The sequence below is a fragment of the Pseudomyrmex gracilis genome, unplaced genomic scaffold, assembly GCF_002006095.1.
Source record: "Pseudomyrmex gracilis isolate BER0280 unplaced genomic scaffold, ASM200609v1 scaffold_246, whole genome shotgun sequence".
Classification (NCBI taxonomy): domain Eukaryota; kingdom Metazoa; phylum Arthropoda; class Insecta; order Hymenoptera; family Formicidae; genus Pseudomyrmex; species Pseudomyrmex gracilis.
Genome location: NW_018020830.1, coordinates 121851 through 141459, shown reverse-complemented (window position 1 = coordinate 141459; position 19609 = coordinate 121851). Strand labels below are relative to the sequence as shown.

The 19609-nt window shown below is 43.1% G+C and overlaps 1 protein-coding gene across 2 annotated transcripts; it reads right to left on the bottom strand.

Annotated features, from left to right (window-relative positions):
* Nucleotides 1-1724: 1724 nt before the first annotated feature.
* On the bottom strand, nt 1725-18940 carry LOC109859180 (glycogen-binding subunit 76A). 2 transcript variants are annotated; one of them, XM_020437180.1, is made up of 3 exons: nt 13554-13718; nt 12659-13179; nt 1725-4978 (listed from the first exon to the last, which is right to left on the bottom strand). In XM_020437180.1, the coding sequence occupies exons 2-3, from the start codon at nt 12716-12718 to the stop codon at nt 2615-2617; spliced, it is 2424 nt and encodes an 807-aa protein (XP_020292769.1). In that variant the 5' UTR covers nt 12719-13179; nt 13554-13718; the 3' UTR covers nt 1725-2614. The 2 variants fall into 2 exon arrangements, with proteins under 2 accessions (XP_020292769.1, XP_020292771.1); XM_020437182.1 differs by lacking the exons at nt 12659-13179; nt 13554-13718 and adding an exon at nt 18707-18940.
* Nucleotides 18941-19609: the final 669 nt, after the last annotated feature.

Below are 19609 nucleotides of genomic sequence, written 5' to 3'. Positions count from 1 at the left end.
CATATAGTAGTGTGATGTGTTTTTTTTTTTCAGAGAAATAAAGCAATAATATTTAAAATGACGAAAATAGCAAATATATTTTCTCAAACGTGTTTTCAGATATGTATATATATATATATATATCTATAAGAATCTCAAATTATTTATTTAAACACAAGGCTATATATAAATACACGCCTACAAGCATTCGAGAGGACAATAATTCGAAAACGATAAAATATTTACAAATATTCGTTTGCTAGCAACAACAAAATTAGTTACAATGAAGTATTGTGTGTAAGATATCGAAGTCACATGTGCGTAAAAGAAAACAGTGTACATATATGTGATACATAGGGTATCCGAAAAATTTTGACAAAGCCGAGAAGCGAAGACAGACTGAGTCAATCTGAACAGAAAAGTCACTTTGTAAAATTCACACAATATTTATTGAGTTATTAACTAATTAACGTGAGCCGTTGAGCGCTTTTTCTTTAAAACTGAAAATCACAACGCGCCTACAGAATCTGGATCGTCGTTTTCCACACCGACTCACATTCATTAATTAATAACACAATAAATATCGCGAATTTTAAAAAATTGTTGTTTATAAAACAATCTTAGTAAATTGACTCTTCGATTCAGATTGAACCAATCTGTCTGTGTCAAAATTTTTCGAACATCCCGCATAATTACATCCGAAAAAAACGGCGCTCTCTTTGAGTATAAAATTAGAAAATATCTATCAAGAATATTCGCATGTTAAAAAATTCCCGCTAAGCTTCAATCTTACCGGTCAACGTATGTTTTTTTTCTTTTTCGCGATGCACAGTAAACAATTTAACATATTGAGTAAACCAGACATCGTAACCGACAGGTCTCAATCTCAATGACAGTGAAGAATGTACGCCGGAGAAGAAAGATCACTTGTCTTGGCTTATTAAAGATTCTTCACTGGACATGAAGAATCATTACTCTGAAGGAGCCGTAGTTCTGATAACTGTTTATCTTCTAAAGCTTACAACTTCCTGTTTTAGAGGTGAGTGACTCTTGAGAAGAGGTCGAGGACACTCGGATTGATCTTTCAATCCTTGAGGTATCTTCAAGGTCATTGAGATCTGTGACGTCGTCTTCTTACTGTGCAGTTTTAACCGTAACTTATCGGTAAATGATATGTACAGGGATTATTGCAAAGCAAATATGGCGTCCATATAGTTTCTATATGATAACTAACATGAATATACGATGAAAAAGGGAAATATTAATCAATGATGGGCACGCCTGCCACCAATACTGACGCTACCTGTACAAATACATATATATATATGTGTGTATTTGTGTATATATATATATATATATATAACATACACAAAAAGAGAATCATCTCTTAAAAGAAAATTAAAATATCCACGTAAAGTATCTATTTTCACGTTAAAAAATTGATATTTCTCTCAACATTATTTTAGATTAAAAAAAAAAATTAATACATATTTTTTCGCCGCTTGATATTTGTTGTTTGCAAGTTAATTAAAAAAAAAAAAAAAAAAAAATACACAACCCACTATTTTCTCCCCGTACACACAGCGTGATAATTCTAAAAAAAAACATATATAAATGTTTAATTTCTGCGTATAATATCTCAATAGAATATATATTCTCTACGATAAAGTTTCAACTCGTACAACATCGCTAACAAGGACTAATATCATTATATACGTTACGCGTATTAATTAGTAACGTTTAGATTTTTTTTTTTTTTTTTATTATCGCCTCTCTGTCTCGTGTATTGGATAACGTTAATAAACTCATGTAATATTTCCTGCGTGCTGTCGATTAATGAGTGTATGATCCTCCCCATCAGCTATAACTTTGATACAAATTCTGTATAGGTACTCCGTAGGAACATTTAGACCATATCTACGTATGTGTGTGTGTCCTTCGCACTTCTTGTTCATCATTAGCTTAGGCCATTCCGTTAATTAAAAAAATTCTTACAAAACGAGCGATCGTTCGTCTCTGCTTTGCGAAAAAGATGTAAAATTTCAAAAATTACAATCTTTATCGATCTTCACAAGTATAGTTTGGAAAAAAGAAACAAAAAACTGCGACGAACGCAAAACAAAAACTTTGTCGGAAATAATCTTTTACAAAGTATTTCCCTAAGAAAGAGATTTCAGGTAGTAAAAAAATGTTTGTTTATATACAACGCGATATAAAAAAGTTATTGCATTGTGACAATCGTATTCTCTGAAAATAGAATATCAGTCAGTTTATTCGCGAGATGTATGAATAAAAAAAACCGGATGATTCCTAAATATTACATCAGATTTCTTATCTTATCTCATATTTCTCGTCTCTTTAAGCGCGTCCAAACTATATACTTGCGCAGAAGAAGTTCCTCGCATTAATTTTTTCGCTCCAAATCATGAGATACCACCACAGTGTTATACATCGTACAATTTCTCCGCCGGAGAAACTTTCGGTAAGACACATTTCGTCTCGTACTTTTCGTCGCGAAGCACTTGTCTTGTAGGAACGTTTATGAACCGTTGAGTATCACGAAACTCGCGTTTGCCGCTACAGTCTCTCTCTTATTTGTCGATCCATTCAGTAGTTTCAACCAGAAACCGCGCCATCAGTAGAACATCGGCGACCAGCTACTGCGCCGATTCTCGTCAGCGGTGATCGGTATGTAGCCGGTTGACGACGAGGCCGGAAGACACTGGAAGCAGTAATTGGCACCGGAATTGTTGTCCCAGTACTGCATGCCCTTGCACTGGAACCGGACGGCGAACTCGAGCCTCTGACCGACCGACAGCGTGTGACAATACAAAACGAAGGAGAATTTGTCGCTGAATCCGTCGCAGGAGTTGCACACGTAGGTGGCCTGCAGATCGCTGAAGTTCCGCCAGGCGTTCAGGGTGTAACGTATGTGCACGGACTTGTGAAAGTCGAGATTGATGACGCGCACCGTGCCCTGGATCGCGAGGGTCACCGGATCCTGCACCAGCGCGTTTTCTAGACAGACCCGCCGTTCGCGCACCACGTCCAGGAAGTTCGCCATGCCTCCCGGTTGCTGAAACAGCGGCACCAGCATCCGATCGATCTTCCTGGACGATATTGCTGACATAGATTTACGTCTGCCATCGTCCTGATAACGGTCGCACCAATCGTCACGGATGGACGACGCAGCGTTTTCCGGGCTGCTGTGCTGCGGTCGGAAGATATCGTCGTAAATCAGATCGTTGTACGCGGAATTGGGTATCTTCGGTATCTCGTCGAGGAAGGTTCTCACGTCGGCCAGGTCGAGACCGAGCTTGTCCGCGAACCTCACGATCTTCTTTCTGCCGGGCGTGCCGGGTGGTGTTTTTCCCGTTTTCAAGGATGAACATCTGCGCACTCTCTGCGGTCTGTCCTCTTCCTCTTCCACTGTTTCACTTTGAGTTTCCTGTTCCGGTGAGAGATCCTCCTCTTTCGCGGAAGTACTGCTGCCCAGTTTCTTTAGCAACAGGCACAACTTCTCTTCGTCGTTATTGCTCGCCGCGTTACTGTCGTTGCCAATTTGAAGGTTGAGCTCGTTCTTCGCTCCGGTGCTGTTCGAACAATCCGTCGCCGCGTCCGAAGTATCAGCGGCGCTGTTGAAAGTAAGTTCGGTATCGCTGTCGCTTACGACCGTCTCTTCAATCTTCGGCTCGGATAAACTGTTCGACGACACTTCTTCAGATTCTACGTCTGTAAAATTTCCTTTCTCCTCCGAATCGACAACGTCAGAAGAATCGTCTAGATCGGTACCGTTCCTGACATCGTTTGCCACATTTTCCAATGTATTTTCCACGTCGATGTTACCGATGTGTTTGTTTTCTCCGTCTTTTCCGTTCCGGTTATCGAGCTCAATGGATGTTTCCTCGAGAACACCATTGCTCGGTAGCTCGGAATCGGAATGCGACTTGGGCAGACAGATGTGAGGTACGAAATCGACGCGATCGACTCCTCTGGAAGGACTCTCGTCCTGCAAAGACACGGTGCTGTCGTCGAACGTGCTCCAGAGAGACTCGTGGCTGGGCGAGGTCGTCGTTTCTTGGGAACTTCTGCCGAACGAATCCTCCGAACTGCCGATCAGCTCGTCCTGTCGGTGACCGTTTTTACAGATCGCAGGATTTCTCCTCGACGAGCAGCTCGATTCGGACGTGTCCTCGCAACGTTCCGGATTTGTGTCCCGTCTGCGTTCGTTCGATTGCGCGGCTTTCGCGTGGACGGAAGCGTTGGAAAGATTCGACGCGGCCTCGCTGTCGGAAGTGCTGACAGGATCGAAGAAGACCTCGACCTTCGGTTTTTCCGACTCCGAGGATTCCGGATCGAAGAACATCTCGGAGGAGTCGCTGTCGGGCGGTGTGCTGGAAAACGGTGACGCGAACACGCAGCCGGATTCCGGATCCTGATGAACGTCCGTGGTTTCGGACGTTTTGGTAGCGCTCGACGAGCAGTGGCAGGCGTCGTGATAGTTCGTCTTGGAGTTCACCAACAGACGCGCCATTTCGGCAGCGGTTGCTTCTTCGGCAGGTGATCCTGGCTCGTCGTCCACCTCGATGTCGTAAAAGAGATCCGATTCCGGACTGTGGCGCGGCTGATGCTGATGAATCGAGTGCTGATTGTTGGCGGTCAGACTGTTGACGTGCCGATTACTCGACGAGGTCGGGTGCAGCCACGAAGTCTCGAGCGGTTTGGCGGCGTCCGTCACCCGTTCGGGAGACCCGTTCTCGCTGCCCAAGGACGTCAGTCGTCGATGAAGGCAACGAGCGAAAGCTTCCGCGCTACCCCGACAGTTGTTGGAGAGAAGAGTGCTGACCAAACTGCAAGAGGGCCCGCGGGCGTTACCCGCCGAATCTGTGCTACCCATGTTTTGGACGGCGGAGCCGGCAGTGTTCTCGTTGCGGCTGACTTCTGAAGATGGCGAAGGCGAGGTCGAGTCGTCGCCTCGGCCCGCCGTCACGCTGCCACTCTGTGAAAAAAGAAGAAAACATTTATTCTTTTATAATGTCAGAAAAAGTCAATAAAACAATTAAAAACAATTAAAAAATGATGATATCGATTTTTCGCTAATATATATATATTTTTTTTTTGCGTACTGTCTTGATTGAAAGCAAAACAAAATAAATCGAAACCAACACTGGTTCTAACACTCTGCACAAACAGAGATACACGAGATAACATGGAAAAGCAAATCTGAAATGTGGACACACGCGCTAATGACGCAGCGCGTATAATATAGTCACCGGAGCCATAACATTGGCTCACGGCCACACACAGTTGCACGTATATATAATCGAAACAGCGTTGCAGGAAGTGCAAATAATCGGCCATTATAACCCACGTGAAGGCACGTGGTTGTAATCGACGCGCAAGATGCTTCTTTAATCACGTCAACGTTTGGTTTTTCGTAAATTTAGAATATACGGCTTGTGGAACGACAGGCAAAAAATGGCACACACGTAATTCAAAACTTGAATCATTTGAGAACCGCCTGTGAACATGCGCGCGCGCGCGCACACACACACACACACACATTCATTCAATCACTTCGTATTATATCCGTAATATGTTTCTCTCGCGACACCGAGAGTAGAAGACTGAAAATTAATATTTGTCGCCACACGTAACCCGGTTATATTATCGATCGCAGTGTGAGACGCACGTGACGGTGATTAATAGTCGCCGAAAAAAATAATCCGTCATTCAATACACACGAACCTGGGGCAAAGAACACCAGTTTGCTCGAACATATAGTCGATGTGCGATTGCGCGCGACGGAAAATAGCGCGTATAAGAATATTACGCGCGATGGAACGTCAATTGATTATTAGCGGGTCGGTGCTGTTCGCAACAGAGATGCGCAAAGAGAAACAGAGAGAAAGAGAGAGAGAGAGAGAGAACGCGTGCAGTTAGGAAATCTCGCGCGCACTGCGTGTTCGCGCTGTAAGAAAATTGGAACGATATAAATACACGCACAATTGGCCCCGGATCAATTCGCCTCCTGGACGCGATGGTTCGCCCGCGATCCTGCAACAGGCGTCCTGTTGCAGGCGGGAGAGCTTTCGAAGTGTATTCGGCGAGCGAGTGATTTATCGGTGTATTTATTTCCATCCCGAAGCCAGAGAACGTCGGTCGCGCGCGCGCAGGCGGGGTTGATTTTAAAGGCCGCGTGAAAAAATAACTCGCTTTGATTTATGTAACGCAAGCGCGACGACGACGACGACGACGACGCGCGCCTTTGTGTATGATCGCGGCTCGCGAATTCGCGTATAGATTTCGTATCAATCGTTGCAGGCGTTTTATCGTAAAACAAAAAAAAAAAAAGCGCGCGCAGCGTGTGTATGTACATCTTTGCGAACAGATAATCATTACGTAACGCGAGGTTTAGACTTAGAGGCCGTTGACCCGCGCCGTTGACGGCGCGAAGTTCGCGGCACACACGGAGGCTTATAAAGCGGCGTCGTTCCGCTTGAGAAAACGGAGCCTCCTTAGGCTTTCTTCACACTGAGGGGTAAAATGTTTTTTTTTTTTTTTTTTTTTTTTTTTTTTTTTTTTTTTTTTCTATCTCTAATCGCGGCGCGCGCACTCTCAGATCGACGCGATATCTCGAGAATTGTCGCGCGAAACTGATAATCGATGACTAAAGCGACGGCGTGTATTTTAACAAGTCTGATAAACTGACGGAGGTCTGAAGATTTACACGCGCGACTCTCTCTTATCTCGCACTCGACGGTCAATTATGAAGGCAAACGACGTTGGTCGTTCGTGCGGTGTTTAATCTCAATTGATTTGCGCTCGCTGCGTTTACGACAGAACGATAAACCCGCGACTTGGGTCATCACGTACGATTCGATCAGTTTTCACCTTTTATCGTTTACGTCGAAAATCAATGTTGCTCTCTTGTCTCGCGCGTAAATTTCGCCAACGTTCGCGCCAATCTGTGAATTGTTATTCACATTTTTACACTAAATAATTTTTCATTAATTTTTGTTCGATCGACGAGAATCAAGCGCGAGAAAGTCTTATCGCGCGAAGGAAAGGGATTTATTCGCGACGATAAACGACGGCATGTGAAATTTGATAAAATCTCTCAGATTCGCGCGCGCGACGACAACGACGACGACGACGACGACGACGCGCGTGCGTGCGTGCGTGTCGCGTGAAAAATTCGCGCGAGGAAGTGAAACGACGATCGTAAAATGAAAGACGCTAATTAATAATTCATTCAAGAGCGCCGTATCTCACGGCGCACGGCCTCGAGGCCGACGGGAATCGACTTCTCTGCCAAGAGTAAATAAAGTCTCGGTTTATATTTAGCCGGGATGGAAATCTGGCGAAAGCTACAGCGCGGACTTCGAGAGAATGATTTTATATACTAAGTTTTCGCGCGAAGGAAATTGTGACGTCTAATGGGCGACATACACGCGTGAACATGGTTCGCCCCCGTATATAATTTTGTATTTTTGAAAAACAATTTATATTCGCACGTCGTCGTCAGGATGTAACGCGCGCGCGCGCGCGCGCCCATATATACACGCCATTAGTCATTTCAACGGGACATTTTCATTACTTTTCATTAACGGAATATTTAACGTTGATGGCACTTGAACTCGGGCCCTTGTGCGCCCGTTCTCTCTCCAATTGAGATTTGACAAGACCGAATGATTTACGTTTACCAGCCGTGCAAACCGGCTTTTTATTGACGGGATAAAAAAAGAAAGAGAGAGAGAGAAAGAGAGAGAAAAAAAGAGAGAGAAAGAGAGAATGACATTTGGCGTTTTAATATACGCACACACCTAGATATCCTTTGGCAAACGGCGCGCACACGCGCGTTCGTCGTGCACCGATGCTCGTTTCACCACTCGTCCCGAAATGCACCTCTCTTGCGCAGTCGGTCTCCTAAGTAAATAGAACGTCCAAGAGACACTGCGAGTGGGAAAAAAAAAAAATCGCGCAAATGCAAACGCCAATATCAAATAACGGGGGGTTTATATCCTTTCTGTTTTCAGTCATACGGAAGTCGAGTGCGACTTATAAATCTCTTTATCTTTGTATTTGTTCTCTCACCGCGCGCGTGAAAAAATCAAGTTTCTCATCGAAATTGAGAACAACGAAGTTTACGCGATGTGCGCGCGAAAGCAAGATCTGTGGAATTTTTTTTCCAAAAGAATCACAACGATTGTCACTTCCCACTCGCGACTCTCCGCGTGTTTCTCTGTTCTTCGGCATCATATTTCGAAGCAAAAATTCGCCGTCGCTGACGGGAGCGTCATTAATCTAAACGTTGCATCTCTGTTGCGATTAGTAGTGTATGTGCGACTTGTTACCGGAGAGAGAGATTTATCCCTTTTGCGCAACCACGAATAAATTCTCTCATCGTTTTCCCGGTTGTTTCGCGGGTCAACACGATTGTATCTGCGAAGGCTGCGCGCGCGTTGCTAAATGCAGAAGGGAAATTAATTATCGTTACAAAGGCGCACGAGAGTCGATCGTATAAAGCGTCGCCTCTGGTACGTGAACGCCGGGAGGGAAATCAAAGTGTATCTTTATTATTTAAATGTACGAGCGTGAGACTTTTACCGGTGAGTTAAAAAAAAACAAAAACAAAAACAAAAAAAAAAAAAACCGAACAAACGCGTTTCTCTCTAGTCGCGCGGCGAAACCGCGAGAAGAATTTATTTAAACCAGTCTCCACCTCGGCTCATTATATCGACCCTTCCGGCAGTTGCGGCATACCTATGCGTGTGCGCGGGTGGTCAGAAGGAAAATACTTCGCTCGAATCATCGAGGATATAATTTAGACTGTCCCTCTCTCTCTATCTATCTCTCTCTCTCTCTCTCTCTCTCTTTCTCTCGTTCGAGTCTATTTTCACGCGTAAAAATAGAATTGTTTTTATTCGAAAATTAGTTAGACGGTAAAACGGCCGGATTTATTGGGAGAACGTGCTGAGTAACAACACGCGATTCTCTCTTCTGTCCGGTCGGAATTATTTCGCAATCTCCGAAGTTACAGACGCCGGGCGACTGGTGTAACCTCTTTAGAAATAACATTTTGCGCGTAGCGTTGCGCGAGTAATCGAATGTCGAGTGTCGTCTCGATAAGAAAAGGTCATTATCTCGTACGGTAAATGTCAATTCAACAATCGCGCGGGACTGCCCGCGCTCGTTCGATGTTATCAAACGTTTGCACGATAATAGAACGTGATGTGTATCGACCAATATTTATAGCACGTGTTCCGCGCCGTTCGTTCATGTAGAAGTCAGCTGAATTAGATATCGCATGCACTTCCTACCCTCGTGAGTGTCGCTCTTACGAGCTTTTACGGCGCCACTACGTTAGCAGAAACCTCTTATCGCCAACTTTCTCCGATACGACTCCGATATTCCGATCACTCTTTGGAAAAAAAAAAAAAAAAGATTATTATTTAACTAAGACAAAGTTTCTTGAACTCTCGAGCTGTAAGAGGAGTGGCGTTGTTGTTAAATTTATATTAGCGAAGGCAAACGACGTCTTCAAATGAACGCGTCGAACCTGATACGAATAAAAAATTATTTCATTAATCCGATTATTTAGAAAATTTGTTCCTCTTCGTCAAATATCAGAAATCACACGCAGAGCAAAAATCCACAGATATCCTCATTAGACGTCTAATGGATTTGCTCTAATTGATTATTTGTTACTCGACGCGCGCGCGACAACGAGGCAAATGTTTCGCCCCAGCGTTAACAAACAGCCGAAGAAACGCAGAACTTTCTCGCTTCTTCGTCGCGATTTATCAAATCGCGGCAGAACAGCTGAGGAACACACACAGATCGCATTTAAATGCATTAATTACTGTGCAAAACACAGATATATATCATCTCGCCGGACGTAACCGATCGGAGCGTGCAATATAATGTGTGCGCGCCTGTTGTGAATTGCAACGTGATAACCCCCGGACTCTTTGTAAACTCCTTCGTCCGATGAGAGGAAAAAAGAATACACGCCAGAGAAGAGAGAAGATAAAAAGAGAGCGGCTTCGCTTATTCTGGGGTAATGACTCTGCACATATATTTTTGCGCCAGATACAACAGGCGCGGCGCGACATAAAACTGCAACGTAAGAGAGCGATTGATTGGTCGGACGCTTCGCGCTCGCGCTCTGGGGACAAGTTTCTCTCTCGAAGCAAACGCAAGTAAACGTACGATGCAATTCAAAATACAGCAAGAAAGAAAATGCAAAAAAAAAAAGCAAAGATTTCAAAGGGTAGTAAATATTACGACACGATAAAACGCGCCACGTCACCCGGGATGAAGAGTGAGTTTCCTCGTCTGTCTGTGAGTGACAGGGTTTTTACTCGTTTGAGTGAAGCAAATTTCGCGAAGAATCCGGCAAGGTTATTTAACAGCAATAATTTTTTAATACACGAAACAATCAATCACTTTTCCGCGTAAGCTCATTGTGTGATTTTCTCTCGAGACTAGAAAATTTGCAGATAACACGTTGGCGACAACAAATAATAAACTATTATCGCCTCGCATACAAATTACTCACGAGATTTCGTAACGCACAGACGTTTCAAAGTCGATTTAACTGTTTTGCCAACCAAGCGGAAAGAATAAGATTCGTTTATTTTGCGGAAATAAATGCGTAACTCCGAGAGAGAGAGACACAAAAATACATGACCTCGCGCGCGTTCCATCGTTATCGCTTCAATTATCGAGTTCAATGCGGACAAGCGTAACTAATTTTTTAACGAATATCATTGCGGTGTACAAAACGAAAAAAAACGAAATCGCCGAGTGAGAAACTTCGTTCTTCTCCGATACGATACACGGCGCGATCGTTGTCACACGTATGTAGATGCGTGTGCACGTGCGTGCGAACTTATTTGCAATCAACGATTAAATGATTAGCGCGCCGACATATTTATAGCAGCTATAAAAATTGATAAGTCGACGCCACGCTCGCGCGTTTGCGCTACGCTACGAAAATGGGAACCTTGAACTTCTCGACACATTTTTGAATATGCGACGCACACGTAAGCGCGAGCGTACGAAAAGAATATTTCGAACATCGAACCGCGAGCAGATTTAAAAGAATGTTGTACTTTTTTATAAACGCTGTAATGTGACTTATCGTTTTACAGAACAAATATTATTTACGGAATAACAATATGGAAAATTAAATAATAATAATTTAAAAAATAACAAATTTCTCTAATTTTTTAACGCAAATTAAAACACGTTTACTTCACAGATTTTTAATCTCTCAGTTGTTTGTTGCATTTAACGTTAATCGATTTCTCAAAAAAAAAAAGAAAAAAAAATCCAAATCTTCCGCTGCTGGTTTGCGGAAAGAAATGCAAAGATAAATAATAAAATTAGCAAAACAGTAGCGGCAATACGCGAGCGCAATTTTTCTTGAAAATCATACAACTAATAATATCACCGATTGTTGGTTGAAGAAGTCAGACAATAAAGAGAGGTTATCGGCATTAACATTCGGATAGCAAGACTTTTCTGCAGAGAGTCGTTGCATTAATAATGCTCGCTATTGGCGCGCATTTGAGAATGATCTTCCCCACGCGGACGTCGCGCACTCACTTCATATATGCGCAGTGGAAATTGCAAATACGATTTTGCAAGATAAAGACGTGCAATTTTTCATTATTAAAAATTTTCATTACTTTTACCGCAGCTTCTCTACAGATTTAAACAAATTTCCCAAAACAAAACTCTCTAAATGTAATCGAATTTTTCTTGCCTTTTCTAAACGACATCAAATTCGTAAAAAATTCAATGCAACAACCACCACTACCGGTATCAACATACATAATGAACAATTGATAAGGTGACCGGATTAAACCACTTTATTGCTTGGTGCGCGTAATCAAACAATCGCCGTTCGAACCGGCGGAGAAATAAGAATTTCAGAAAGAACGTCGTAATTTCGCAAACATTGTGGTTTGTTGTTGTGTGCAGAGACGGAGATCTCTCTCTCTCTCTCTCTCAATCTCTCTTATCGAAATAAATAGAGAATTTATAATAACTACGGAGGTCACTGAAATTACAAAAGCAATTCGAACCCGCCTATCGTAACAGTCTTCTTCCTCGACCCCATCTCGTCAATGACGCGAATTATGCGATATAACATTCATTACACCCGAATAAAGTTCACGTATAAACGATCGCTCATTCCCGTATGGTCAATGTCAAGGCGTTCGAGAAAGCTTCGCTATCTCGTAGCTCCGAGTATTACTCCATCGAAACCTTGATATTTATTCATGTTGATGCGATATCCCGAATAAAAATAATCGAATAAATCCTTATCAATCGTCTCAGGACATTCTTCTTCAACGAGACGATAAATAAGACATTTCCATAAACAAAAGATAATGTAACAACACACACACATACGCAAATTTAATTTAATTTTAAGAAAAAAACAAACAAATATTTGCACTTCTCTGTAATTAGAAAAACTATGTTTTTTATACACATAAATCGCGCGTTTTTTTTTTTTTTCAATTAAATTACGATATTATTTTTGTCTTGTCTATTAACGTGAGAAGCGAGTTTTTTTTTTTTTTATCATAGTTATAAAATACATTTCGTATGCGCTACACCTTTCTTCGAAACGAAAAGACAGTAAAATGTGAACGTTTACCATTAAACTCGTCTGTTGCGTCGGGATCTTTGACTCTTGCCTGGTAGTTCTCTTTATCATGATTGTGATACTTCTCTGTCTCTCTTCTCCGTGAAAATCGAGAGTCGAATACGGAATATTAATTTATATTCGGTTGGGGTTGTTTCTCTCGAACTTCTTGCGCGTATTCGTTGCTGGGATCGTCGACGATGGCAATACCACGGATAACTGTGGTATTGTTGTTAGCGGTCACGAAATTCCGTACTGTCGTCGGCCACCCGACATAGTCGCGATTTTCCAATCGTTATTATGGAACATTTACGCACTCCGAATGCGTTTTAATCTCTGAATAAAATACTCGCGCGCAAAGAAACTTCCTCCTGCGTGTCCTCGCTTACGAGTTTGCGGCACAAACAGACGTTCATGTTCACAGTAATAATAACGGCGTCGTAAACAAACACAATATAACTCTGAGCGCGAGTCGTCAACCGATTTGAGGTGTCTGCGTATCCGTTACCTTCGTCAAGACGTTTCTCCGAGATCTATTTTAAAAGAACTTCTCGATTGCGCTCTCGCGTTCGATTTTCTCGCTCGATCCTCTTCGCGTCGATAATCGACGACTAATGAGACGAAAGCGAGACGACACAAAAAAAAAAAAAAAACAAATCTCGAGCGTTCGACTGTATATACCGTGAGTTTCTTATTGTCACTCTCTGTTTTATTATGGCGAGATTATTCTCTTTCCCTTATCAAAAAATAGCTCGACACGACAAATTTAGACGCAATTAAGTTCTCTCATCTCGGATTCTTTTTTTGTTTTTTTTTTTTTTTTTGTTTCGAACTTTAATCCTCGAATCTCGCGAAACTCGGAAAATTTCGAACAAAATAAAACGATCTCCGTGGAGGGCGCGATTACGTGATGATCGTGGACAATTGATTGATCGATCAAACGTCTCCCGAGAGACGGAATATTCCCGTTGTTTTTTTTTTTTTTTGTTTTTTTTTCTTTTCGCGCGAAGGTGTTCGCGGAGAAAACGCGTGCTCGAGAGAGAGCACAGTGACTGGAAAGGAGCCGGCGCAACCGGCCGGCTTACGCACACTGACTTCTGACTGGTCGAGCTAGTACGTGACTTCAAGACACCCCTTCCATATCGCATAGCAACCGCTCGTAAGACGATAAGTGACTGCACTTTGTCAAGCATCGATAAATCCCGCGGCGCGAAGCGACGCGTAGTTGCGTAGGATCGAGTGCGATAACTCGCAATAGGTGTTACGAATTCTGTAAAAAAAATTTAACACAGGAAAAAAACCCGAGAAACGTCGGCGCGGGGAGCGCGAATTGTGCGCGAAAAACTCATTTGGAAGACTTTAACGACGAAAAAAACCGTCAATCAATTTGTTGGAACTAATTGGATAACTTACTTTGCTCTTTGCGAGTTCCGATGTCGAAATTGCGTTGTGACAAAATACGCTCGACGACCGTATGTATGTATGTATGTATGTATGTATGTACGTGACTCGGTGTTTTCGTGTTGTTTCAGAACACACACGAAACTGCGTTCTCTTCTTGAAGTCACGAGCTAATTCAATTTTCATCGGACACCTCAACGATGATTTTGCAGTTGATGATCTAAAGCAAATTTTCGATGCTTCGCGAATTTTCGCGACGCGAATGAAATCGCGCGTTTGAATCTCGGCGATGTTATAAACGGCCGAGAAATAACGCGCGCGCGCGCGTCTTGAAATTGCGCACGCGCATCGGCGCAATATTGCGATTTCCAATGATGTCTAGACGTATCAAACTTGTCAATAATAAGTATATTTTCGTTCGCGCGCGCCGGACAACAAGATAACATTGGTATCCGGCTCGATAAAATAATGTTACGCGCGATTATTTTTATTTGCTTTTTCGACGTTTCCTGGCGAACAGGATACGGGATCGTAAATCAGCGACGCGCACCCCTGAGGGCTCGCAGAGCGCGCGACGGCATTTAAATTACGCGACCGCTTCGCTTCCTGCGGGGGGTCTTTTTCCGTTTTCGCGATCTTTATCAGACGCGATCCCCATCGATTCCCATCATCGCGACACGCCAAAACGCCTACGGTGTACTACGCCGCCGCCTCGGCCGCGCGTAACTGTACATATCCGACCTACGACAACCTGAATCGAACCTGAAACGGCCTTGCTTTCTAGGCGACGAAGAAAAGCCGACGTAACGGTCGATCGTCATCTTGTGACGGCTTGGAAATCGATCAAGAAGAAAAAATAGTACGAGTAGCATCTGGGTTCGCCTCTTTCGCGGAGCAGATACGCCGCGAGCGACGCGCATCTCGCTCGGTTATTTTTGCAAGAGAGAGATACGGAGACTCTCTGTGTCTTTCTCTATCTTTTCTTCCTTGAAATCTTTGCCCAGACGTATTTTTCGAGTGACAAATTACGCAGCAATAAAAGTTCTGTTTTTTTGCAAACATTTCCGTTCGCGTCATCGCATCCTACTCCTCTGCCACCTATCACTATCGGGTTTTATTTGTAGCCTATCAAGTGTTTTCGCGTAACTGACATACATAATTGTACGATTAAAACCTCAATAACACGAGCGAGTGGCACATTTCGTTTCGATCTCTGGTTAATTTCGCGAAGAGACGATTATAAAATTGCACGAGATCGCACTTAACGATGTCGTTGCACTCTCAATGATGCATCCTTCCGATGAAGCAACCTCTTTCACCTCCATACATCGCTTCCTTTCTTTTTTTTTTCTCTCTCTCTCTCTCTATCCCGTAACCACTCCCTGCCCGGTTCTATCGGATGTTCGCAAGAACGCGTCGGCCCAACGGTCACGCACGATTGACACGCGTAATATCGCCGTCTCGCAACGAGATCGATTCAAGTACACACGTGTACGTACGTACGTGCCATAAATGCAGACAACGTTCGATTTTTGTGAAACATCGTGCCCTAGCGCGCATTCGATCCAAAATTTCGCGCACGCGCGCGCGCGCACAACAAGTTTGACGCGCGCGATTTAGAAGCTGGTTCGATCCGTGTGTCGTTAAATTACGTGATTCATCCTTTATCAAAAGTGTCAGAAGGTTCAAGTCTCTTGTAAGTGGCGAATAAACATTCGACTTAATTTGATTGAACGCGCGTACAAAAAATATACACCGTCGCGCAAGAACTTATTAAATTTTTTTTTCCTTCCCGATTACGCGTAAAGAGGAGTTTGAGAATGTTTGAGAGCTAGAAAATAGAGCGAATCGAGAGTGTTAAAACAAAAAATTTATTAAAGCTCTGTCCGATCCGCTCGAGACGAAATATAAACGGACGAAGGTCTCCGCGCCGAGAATGAATTCGCTCAGAGGGGAACGACCCCTTAACGATGACCTCTTTCTAGCGACGTCGTCCACGTAGGAAATCCACCCGTCGAACATCGAAACGAAACGCTCAAGGTGACCTTCGCTGATGCAATCAGACTTCAAGGATAGCAAGCGAGATTTACATTTTTTTTGTTTTGTTTTGTTTTGTTTAAATCGTTCATTTTGCAAAATAATCGCGCGCGGTTTTCGATAATTTTACGAGTAGAAAACAGAATGTGCGGCGAGTAACTTCATTTGAACAGACTTTTCTATCTATTGTATACCTTTGACAGAAATATTACACAATAAATTTTAAACTAATATATTGGCTCGTCTCCGACCGACAATTTTTCTGCTCGAGTTATCACCTCGTGCTAGTTATTGTTGAAAACAGTCAAGTTTCAGGTCTCGGCTCGAGATCGGTCGGGCAAAAACGCGATACAACGGGAACGGCGCGCAATCTTCATAATCTCTCATAAGCCGCGAGATCTCGTTTTCGATGCGATCTCCAGTCTGGCGAACGTCTGCGCGCGATTAATCGATCGATCGTGCGCGGTACGTGACGGTTCGATCGCGCGGTCGCGATTTGTGCAGTTAGAAACGCGCGAACGTGAACACACACGTTGCACAGGAAGAAGAAAGAGAAGGTGGGAGGGGGAGGAGGAGGAGGAGGAGGAAAACGAGGCGAGATCAAAGGTCAAAAGCGAACCTACCTTAACAACCTGGCCGCGAACATCAAAGGCTAAAACCTTGTTCTTTTTAACGCGTCGAGAGGTGAGAAACATTTCCCACCTGTGGCGATATTAAACATTCGCGTTTGTCGATCGCGTTCGTCCGTTTGCGAGATAACAGCGAGTTTATTTTTCATAAACATCCATATAGCCACGCGCGCGCTTGTACGCGCGGTATATAACGGGACGGGAGAGATACGATGATCGACGTGTACCTTCATGTATAATCATGAAGCGAAATTGACGGAAATTAATGAAAAGGCGGATCTCGCGGTCGGCGCTGATTTAGAACTCTTCACCATTATACTATACACCGACTGGATTCATTAACATATAGAGTGAAAAGCAATCGAAGTGTCGTACAGCGCTTTTTTACTTGCACTCGCAGTGACGCCAAAACGCTGAATTGCCGTCTCTCTTATTTGCGAGAAAACGCAACGCAAGAGATCTCCCGGCGCAAACATTGTCGAATGTTTTTCTCGCGCCGAATTGTTCAAGTGTGCCGTCTTCTCTCGTCTCCGCTGCGAGCGAGGTTTGCCGGGCCGCCGGTTTAACGATAACTTGTCTAATCGGTATGAACTTTCTGGCTCTCCGTTAATTAAGAATATTGCGTGCATGCGGTTTTTTTTCTTTTCGACCTGATGTTATTGATGCGCGCGCGCAACCCCCGTTATAATCGTTAATCTTGCATTATAATTAAAAGCGCGAACAAGAAATCGTAAAAACTTTAATCCTCTCTCTCTCTGAGTGAAACGTCCATTAATTTGCTCCGTCACTTTTTATAATAAGATTTCTTTTTTTTGTATCTTTAACTGTTGTTTTTTTTTTTTTTTTACTATTGTATCTTTTACGTTGTTTCTAGCTTCGAAAGAAGCTTGACATCTGCGAGACATACCGGAAACGATTTGACAGATATATCGTCGTTTCTCTCTTTGCCTCTTCTCTCATCTAATCTTGTCACAAAATGAAAGAAAGAATCGTTGGAGAAATCCAAAGCTAGAACGGACAATAGGATCAAGAAAGGTAAATCAGTCGGTAAAGAGACTAAATCAATCAAGATATATAGACGTTTCGACCGTGTTTATTTTGATTGAAACGTCTGTATCTTGATTGATCAATATAATTAATTATTAATCTTGATTGATTTTAATTGATTAGTTTCTACTTACGTCTTTCCACACCGATGGCTTTCTCGCTCCTATTGTCTCTTTTTTTCATGGAAAATGCAATGTTGCAGTTTTTGTCAAATTTCATTTAAGCCAATTGTTATAATTGTGTTTTACGTATTCAGAAAGTAAAACTGTTTGTTAAATGTCATTTATGCTTTGTGAAACAATTATGTTTTTGTGCGATTTCCATATCCGACTCAGATTGCATCAGAAAACCAAGTGTCAGTTTAAAGAGTGTTTCCGCCATACTATTATTTGACGTGTTCTATGGCTTAGAGTTAGATTTGTTAATTACCGTATATACGAGTGTCTGAAAAATGTGCAATTCCATTTCCGTGGAACTATTTTGATTAAAACAAATCCAAATCAATCTGAATCCGAGTAACAATTTCTCAATAATAATTTCTCAACTCGAAAGTATCACGACGACCACGTCGATCATTTCGAGAGCCTCGAACGTGACATTTGGAATTCGGAACGCGCGCTGTATTTCTTGAAACAAAGTTGTAATTTAAATCGCAAGTGTTAACGCAATAAAAAAAAAATTAGAAATTCTTTAGTTTAGAGATTTCAGAGAAAATCTGTTTTTCGAGAGAAATTGCGAACTCACGTCGATTCGAACTTTTTTTTTTAACACAAAATAATTCCAGGAGCACGTACCCAAGCTGTTGGATTTACTGTGTAACAAACTCTTCTACGTGTTTGTAATATATTCGAAAGTTATCGCACATATATGTAAATGTTTGAATAACATTTTCCGTGCAAGAAAAAAAAGCGAGGGAATCATCACACACGCGCGCCGTTGCACTCACCGAGAGTCTCGAGGAAAAGCGTCGCCTCTCTCGTTGTTTTTACTCCTTTTTTGGCAAAGCGAAACCGCACACGCGCTCGGACGACACGTCCCCGCGCCTCTATCGCGAAAAACACTTCCGCGCTTTCTCGACTTGACGTGAGACTTTGAAATGTTGAAATGGAAAAAAAAAAAACGCGAGACGTGCGAGCGAACGAGTGTGACGACAACAACGCGGAGCAACGACGACGTGGACCTCTAAGTGATCGTGCGTCTTGTATAAAAATGACGGCCAACGTCTCTCCCGCCGGAACAAACCGTCGACGGTACAAGGGCGTCGAAGGTCGCAGCTGCGCGCCGTGGCACGCAGGTGCGTCTCTGTCTCGTCAGCTCGCTCGCTCGCGCGTTCGGTTGCGCGCGCGCTATTTGGAAATTGCCGCGCGATATCGGCGGCAACACGCGAAAAACATTTTGAATCGGCGTGTCATCAAAAGACAGACCTCACGGGAGATCGATCGATCGAAGAAAGTTGTTTGCAATGCGATCTGCAAAATTAAACGTATTCAAACAAACATATTTAAATAAAAAAAAAAACATTCAAATTTTTGACAGAAAAAATAGACAGTCGACAAAAGGCGAAGACTCGCACAGAAAATCAACGTCGCAGTTTCCAGAACGCATTCTACGCAGCAGCGCTCGAGACGTGTCTCATTGTCAGCTGTTTTAATTCCGGATTGCATCTACGGAGAAGAACAACATCGTGGCGCCAAGCGGTTAATTACACGCTCAAAGCTAATCCCGCAGTAGTCTCTGTATAATTCCGGCTGGTCGCGGTTTCGCGCAGTGCGCGATTGTTAATTCGCGCGGCTGCGCGACGAGAATGTGCGAATATTAGACACATTGAAGAGTAAACGCGACATCGTCG

What these genes read in the sequence shown, in the direction of transcription:
- LOC109859180 (XM_020437180.1), bottom strand. Translation starts at nt 12,718, where the DNA reads ATGATAAAGAGAACTACCAGGCAAGAGTCAAAGATCCCGACGCAACAG. An exon ending in CGCAACAGACGAGTTTAATG is followed by an intron (nt 4,979 to 12,658) that starts GTAAACGTTCAC and finishes CTTTTTTCACAG; the next exon opens with AGTGGCAGCGTGACGGCGGG.